The sequence below is a fragment of the Fistularia commersonii genome, chromosome 28, assembly GCF_037954325.1.
Source record: "Fistularia commersonii isolate RoL2024-O1a breed Wild chromosome 28, RoL_Fcom_v1.0, whole genome shotgun sequence".
NCBI classification, from domain to species: Eukaryota; Metazoa; Chordata; class Actinopteri; order Syngnathiformes; family Fistulariidae; genus Fistularia; species Fistularia commersonii.
This window is the reverse complement of record NC_141311.1, coordinates 5,306,341-5,314,048: the sequence shown is the minus strand read 5'-3', so window position 1 is coordinate 5,314,048 and position 7,708 is coordinate 5,306,341. Positions and strand designations below refer to the sequence as shown.

At 40.3% G+C, this 7,708-nt stretch overlaps 1 protein-coding gene across 2 annotated transcripts; it reads right to left on the bottom strand.

Moving 5' to 3' along the window:
• Positions 1–7,084, bottom strand: prkcsh (PRKCSH beta subunit of glucosidase II). 2 transcript variants are annotated; one of them, XM_086176350.1, is made up of 19 exons: positions 6,988–7,084; positions 6,588–6,692; positions 6,372–6,488; positions 5,282–5,377; positions 5,140–5,197; positions 4,923–5,040; positions 4,426–4,555; positions 3,933–4,017; positions 3,294–3,372; positions 3,065–3,148; positions 2,829–2,987; positions 2,649–2,742; positions 2,152–2,221; positions 1,895–1,984; positions 1,741–1,815; positions 1,555–1,654; positions 1,311–1,469; positions 967–1,005; positions 1–194 (listed from the first exon to the last, which is right to left on the bottom strand). In XM_086176350.1, exons 2-17 carry the CDS (start codon positions 6,673–6,675, stop codon positions 1,323–1,325), a joined length of 1,590 nt encoding a protein of 529 aa, XP_086032476.1. In that variant the 5' UTR covers positions 6,676–6,692; positions 6,988–7,084; the 3' UTR covers positions 1–194; positions 967–1,005; positions 1,311–1,322. The 2 variants fall into 2 exon arrangements, with proteins under 2 accessions (XP_086032476.1, XP_086032477.1); XM_086176351.1 differs by having other exon boundaries at positions 2,841–2,987.
• Between the last annotated feature and the right edge of the window lie 624 nt (positions 7,085–7,708).

The window sequence follows — 7,708 nt, the reverse complement described above, 5'->3', positions numbered from 1 at the left end:
TGAAATTTTTAAAAGACTTTTATTTGTATATGATGGAATGAAAGTACAGTGGACACACATCTGAGAATTTGCAGTGACAATGCAGATAAAACTACCCCCTTGGAATTTCCATGATTCAATGTGGATAAACGCAAAGTGCAGCTCGTTGTGGCAGCTTCCTGTTGCTGCAGCGACTATGGTCCCTCAAGATCAACCTGGAGGAGTGAACACAAATGTGTCATTTTCACAGCCTTGTTTGCTTGAGTCATGACATCCCAGCTCTTAAAGGTGGAGGGAAAATGTATTTTTAACCTAATCCCTGCAGGTTTGGTTTCCGAGGACTAAGCATCCATCTGTGATGTAGCCACAATCTCTTATTTAACATAAGCAGTGACATTTAGGTCAAATATGCTTAGTTAGATCATTCAGATAATTGTCAGATAATCCATACCTTCTCCCTCCTCTACACGTAAGTGCACCTAAAATCATCCAAGTCCATTATGGAGCTAAATTTGGTTTAATCTCTCCGATGCAATGTCAACATGAATAATCTGAAATTACATTTAAGCTGATGGTATCAAAACAACTTCATTACTTATTCAAGCCGCCTTCTTAGATTATTATTTACTGAAAACGATACCTCATACTGACTCAATTCTCTGGTGGCTTCTTAAAATGAATGACTAAATTCAATGATTTCATGGCATTCGATAATGGTTTCCATTTAACATATTTAAAGACAACCTGAATGAGGAATCAAGTGTCAAATAAGTAAGAAAAGGCTGTAGGAAACTCAGAGTTAATGTAAATTGCTAATGGATGGCGGATGGATGGCAGAACAGCAACAGAATAAATCACATTATCATGTGAGGTTGTGGATAAGCTATCGAAAAGAAAACTCTGCACTCATATACCATGTCATTCAATTGTTACATTTCATCAATTCTCTCTCCTCTATTACATTAACAATTAGTCAAATGAAGTTACCTTGGTTTTGCTGCAGTCCCGGTCCGACCGGACACGGTGCTGCAAAATTAAATTTCCCCAGTCAGAAAATTCCGAGATGCAGCCATTCCACGTGATATAACCGACTAGTTTGGAACTTTATCTTTGCATCAATATACGCCACCTGACAGTGGGAGTCTTCTGTTATTTAGATATATGTGCAGTGTATGAATGACTAAAAACATACTATGAAATGGCGTCTGTAAAAACAATTAAATTATCTATGGAGGAAAGATATGGAGGTGGCATTTACTCTACAACATGGTGTGAGGTTGTCTAGAATCAAACGGGGTGGGTAAACAGAGAGAGAAGTTGGAACTGCTCACAGATGTTTCTTTCTAAAGCTCCTCATGATTATGGAGCAGAGAATCCAGGCTTGGGGGCTCCTGGCAGATGGCGGGCGTGATGAACTCCATTAGGTACTCGCAGCGACTTGGCTCTGAGGTTGATGTCACCACAGTCTCCTTCCCGCATGTTAACTTCACCTGATAGACAGGCGACACATTCTCTGATGCTTTTTAAGTGGCAAACATCAGTTAGGTGAAAATGAATGGTGTGGCTGGGTCTTACTGTGGTAGATCTGTTGGGGCCTTGCCAGCACCCTGTGCCGTGTTCATACTTCATCACAGAATAGACGCTGTCCTCAGGACCTTCCCACTTCCCCCATGTTCTACAGAAAGTGCATATTCATCATTTACTAATGGACGAGCCAATCTCGCTTCCAGAATAGCACAGAAAAGATGGATAATCCATTACCCAAGATTAGTTTCCGATCCACCGTATTTGGGTTTCTGGGATACCCTGTTGAATGGACAGAGCCTATAGGTATACCTGAAAGTAAAACAGAAAAAGCATAGCTCTTTGTTACTGAAAGCTTAAAACACAGAATTCAGAAAATATTTGTGCTTACTCATTTGTGGATAACTCATAACACTGGCTATAGAGGTAGGCAAACTCTGCATTGGGTCCAAAGTCAAAAGAAACTTCCTTCTCCAGACTCCTGCAGGCAAACACAAATTCAGAATGTAATCCTTTTTTACTTCGGAGTCTAATAACACACAGATCAACAAAATCATCCACTGTGGCTGCTGAAAGTTAGAATGAAGTTGTGTCACAAGTGCTGATTACTGGCAAAGAAGCTCAGTCATATTCAGGCTAAGTACATACTTGATCTGATCATCCACTTCCCGGAGAGCTCGCTCAGCCTCATTAAAATCATCTCTGGCTTTCTGAGCATCTGGAAATCAAATACACTGAAATAAGATATACTTTTACGGTAAATGTAGGCTACATAGACACGAGTTCTCTGCAAAAGACATTTCCTTTAACAGTGTCCTCTACATTTTAAAAAAACAATTGTTGGCAAGATGCTTTCATGGTTAACTGATCTTTATGTGTCAACTAACAAATTATGCCCCCCCCAAACACACACGCACACACCTTACAATCCTTGTCATACAAAAAGTCAAAACACTTTTGTTTCTCTAGGTATATGAGGATTTATCTGTACGCGCAAAATGAATGATGAGATTCAGGACAGAACATTAAAATTCAAACTAATGATTATGCAGCCACATCTGTGCTTTCTCCAGGAGTGACTCAATCACTCATAGCCGAAGATCCGATGACTCATTTATCTTCACTGCACGCACGCGCACACATACCGTCGATGAGATTCTGTGTTTCTTGATCATAGGGTGGCATTGTCCCCTCATCATCGTCATCCTTCTTTTCCTGAGTCTGCGCCGTAGGAGGGCTCTGCATCGCAAAACATAGATAAAGTGACTCACCAAGTAAAATTGAGACTCCTTGAACAGACGAACTCAGAAACTCGACTGGAGTGCCTTATAGCCTGCCTCCTCTGGATCTTCATCTTCGTCTTCATCGTCGTCATCCTCCTCTTCATCTTCCTGGTTGTCGTCTTCCGGGTACGGTTCAGACTCGTTGTCGACTTGCTCTCCCCTCTTCTCCGCGGGGATCTCCACTGGAGTTGGAGCATTGGACTGGTGCCCAAACAGTCTCGGATCAGACAAGCTGAGGTTTGATTGTCTGAAGTTCACCAAAGTGTCCGGCTTCTTACCTCAGATATGTATTTTTCTCTGATTTCATTCCAAACAGCCTCAAACGCCTCTGTGTCTACTTTGTCTACCCCTCCCAAAAGGGCCTATCCAACGCCAAAGGAAAAAAACAGAGATTCCATTCAAATGACTTACAATAGTCAGACGTTATAGCTGCCATTTTTTAATTCAATAGTTTGGGGTTATTATTTTTTTCTAAATACAGGTAGGTTGAATTGGAAGAGGATTTACCTCAGCTTCACTTTCTGTGAATGAACCATCTGAATCTGGGTCGAGCTCAGAATGGGACAAAAGCTCAGTCACAGAGACGCTGAAAGGAAAAAAATGAGAGGCTATTGACAGATGTAGTCCCACTCCATTACACCTTCCTGAAACATTATGGGTGTGAGAATGCCTTGATGGATTAAGAGACACCTCTCCATGAATAAGATGTAGCCACACTGAGTCAGGCGGCTATTGGAAACTGGAAATGACCCATGTTTAAGCCAATGCGGTAATCAATGTGTCAACATTGTTAAGCATGCATCAAAAATAACATCTCAGTGGGTGAAGTGCACTCCTTTCCAAACACGATTTGCGTAATTTACTGCCTTGTGTGGTGTGATGATGAAAATAAAAATTCTGTCGCGGCAACATCTGCAAGTCATAGCTTTGTATACAGGGTCCTGACTCAGAAAAAAAATCTGATATCATTAGAGAAGGTTAAAAAGTGTACTCTGAGGCACTTGGGATTTCAAATACAATAAAGGTTAAGAGCTAGCAATAACATAAAACAAAGGGCCATAAAAAGTTTGCATTTCTTCCTCTTATTCGCTACTTTATTACTGCGGTTACTTCACTGCACCATATATGGTAATAACAAGTACTCACAGGCCATCTGCGTCATCATCCAGCTCAAGAAACACCTCAGCCATTTTAGCCTGGTCCTTTTCCTTGCGAATTACAGCCTTTTGATCTGACACACACACACACGCACTTCTCAAAATCCTTATATAAATCTTGAATCACATTCAAACCTCACATATGAAGTCTTGTATTCTCTTCAGCACAAATAGTAAGAGACATTTATCTGTGTCCAATAAAGACTATAAAAATGTTTTACTATCATTATAATTGAAAGGCTTTGATAATCAATTGAAAAAGGCGTCATAATGTATGCGCCTCTGTGTACATTCTCGAGTATCAAGAAAAGCGCCTTCAAATAAAATGCATTATTATTATTATCATAATTATAATACATTACTTCATTAAAAATATATTATACTAAAGTTTTAAAGTCTGTTAAATAGAGACATTGGTGTGATGCTAAGAAATTACATGAGACACTACAAATAATACTAATAATAACGACATTACTATTTACCTTCCCATGCCTTCAGATGGCGCTCTTTAGCTTCTTTTTCTGGCTGTTCTGCAGCATCCTTCACAGTTCTCAGATCCTCTAATTTTTCTTCAAATTCTCTTTTGTTAACCTGAATATCTGTGATTTTAGCCTGTTGAGAGAATATGTATAAATATATATCAATAATCTCAAACAACATATTACTGACCATTCAATTGAAGTTGACACAGGTCAAGAACTCTATTTCATCACATAAGAAACAAGGGGGCCATCAGTTGGACTGCAAACAACACAAATCTATCAAGATGTAACCTGATGACGTTAAAAGAAGTCAAAGCCTTACTTTGCAAAGTCCTACTTTTCTACAGCCTCATTGGCATATTGGAGGACTCAATGTCTTATCGCTGCCAAATTCGATTAATTGTATGTTTTGTAATCTGTTTTATATATCTCATAAACTTTGACATTAGAGGTCTTTCCTGGAAACAACCTGAAGTACTTTTCTTTATTATTCCCACCTTTTTGTCCTCTAGAGCTTTTTTGGCCTCCCGGATAAGTTCTTGCTTAAGCAAGAAACCCTCCTTTGCAACTTCTGCGATCTTCTGAAGGTTCTCTCTCTCTTTGCGCCCCAACTCCCTGTGAATCATTCAGGAAAATGTATTAGTTGTTTTTTTTTAACACATTAAGGAACTTCCTTTTCATAAACGTTTCAGAATAATCCAAATCAATTTCCACCTGCAGGTGTTTTGACAGGCAGCACCACTGTTGTACTCATCTGTTGTATCACAGCAGTCTGTGCAGAAAACCATGCAAGTTAAATAAATATCTGTTCCCACATCAATTTGCCCAGTCTCTATCAGGACAAAAACACTCTTACCGCATATTCCATCATTGATGCGGGACGATGGGATAAATGCTGGTCTGAAACCTGCATTGGTGCAGTGAAAGCTACCATTGGGGCAAGCAGCAGTGCCTGCATGGGGGGAAAAAAGAAAATATAGACATTTTCATTTATTCGTTCGCTATAATGCATTTGTGCTGCATCCAATCCCAGTCAATATTGGCCAAAAGCAGGGTTTAACGTAAACTGGTTGACCACAGGGCCAATTGTAGACACATACAACTGTCTAATTCCCATTGAGACCTTGGGACACTATAGAAACTTCAATTAGCATTTTTTGGGCTGTTTAAGGAACCACGAAAGTGTTGAGGTTAACCAGAGAGACATATCATGAGTATAAGTAACTTCAAGTATAAGTAACTTCAAATACATGATAATAATTAGATTTGCACAAACATATGTACAAAAATCAGGTCTATTTAGTTGAAGAATGGTGTAGTTTGTCAAAAAGTGAAATACGTCCAACTCACGCCTGAAATCTATTCTTTGCTTAGGTACTGTCACATTTTCATTAAGACTTCATTTGCAGTGGACAACTTTCAAAAAGAAGGAAAAAAGCATTCTAGACATTCATCTGTTTTTTCTGTCTGTAGTATATAATGTCTGCATGTATGATTGTCATTTTTAGATGACTTTGCTTTGTAATGGGTCTGTATAAATGACAATTACCCATGGGATGAGTATGAACTTCTTCTCCTTTTGGCTTTTGCCTTCAAGGGTTGCCACAGTGAATCAATCTTCTCCATTTGACCCTATTCTCTGTATCCTCCTCTCTCACACCAAATACCATCATTTACTCTCTCACTACGTCCGTAAATCTTCTCTTTGGTCTTCCTTGAGACCTCCTGCCTGGCAGCTCCAATTCCAGCATCCGTCTACCAATATATTCACTATCCCTGTACATGACCCAACCATCGCAGTCTGCCCTCCTTTGTAAATGACCAAACCATTTCAGCCTGGGGATGTGTATGAACATGCATGACCCAAAGACACAACTGCAATACTGACATCTTACAACATCAAATGAAGGCAATCAATACCATTCTTGAGAATGTAGATAACACACCTGGTTCATCAGAACCGTCCTGGCAGTCGCAGTAGTCGTCGTTCACTCTATCAAAAGGAATGGAGCGCGAACCATCGAGGCAGGTGAAAGGCTTGCCCTCTTCATAAAACTGCCGTTCTGTGGAAGACGAATAATGCAGACGAGTGAACGCCTCGACAACAACATTACTTCGTTCATGTGATGTAAGAGAAGCGGTTCCAAGCATGTCTTATTTACTTGATAGAGGGACACCGCGAGGTCGCTGGACTTCTACCGCTGAGACTCCTGCGCTGAATATCAGCAGGAATTGCAGGAAGGGCATCATGACGGTGGCTAGCGTCTCTGGTTTGACAGGTCAGCAGGGAAAGAATAACACAATTTTAGCACAGTAAACATGTCGCAGACGGGCGACGTTAGTATCTGATGGCTGAGTAACGAACATGGTCAGACATTTATTTAGAAGGTGGTGGAAAATAGAGCGCTAACAGCCGTCGCTTATTCTAGCTTTCAGCTAGCGTCAGTCATTCTAACTGCTAGCTAACAAATGTATGCTATTTCTCTGGACCGGGGAACTGTGAAGCCAGAACCAATCACCAACATGTTAGGTTTAAATACGGTTCAAATAAAAGTAACTCACAGGCACTTCAAAGATTCCAATTTCAAGGTTTCCCCCAATTGTTCTTCACAGGAGAGGCTCACAGTTAATCATAGGTCGCACTGCTGACAAGTTCCTTAGCAATGCAATGCGCATGCGTACATTTCCGCCCTTCTCTGTTTTGTTGAATTTTGATTGGACGGTCCCATTTTAAGCCACCGTGATTGGCTGAATCCGGCGTCACCCTTCTGCGATCGGAGAGTCAGTGAAAACGTAAGATTTCATTTTTTCTGAGCTTTGAGAATGCAGCCATCTCATGCCAGACAGGTGTGTGGGATCGATCGCACCTAACACCTATCAATGTGCGTTCACTGTGAATATAGGCACACGTCTAAAATATTAAAAACACCCCCAATGTCTTCAGTAAATCTTCATGCATTTTTTTCAACATTGACTAACTCGTCTGCATTTGCGTTATTTACCCATTTTCTTACATAAGTGGCGCAACCTAAATAATTTGTACGGCCAAGAAGTACATACATAGAATAAAGTGCATATGTTTGGTGTACAAAGACTTCAAATCAATATCAGAATTTATACTTCAGTTACTTTTAGAGAATCCTTTGTTCTGCATACCGTTCTTCCTTTGTTGCTGCTGGGGTCACTGAGACCTCTGTTGACCAAGTATTTGAACTGTTGTTTGATGCTTCTCTTACACAGAGAAAGCAGCTGAAGGTTAGTTGGACAGGTTGACGGTACTAAA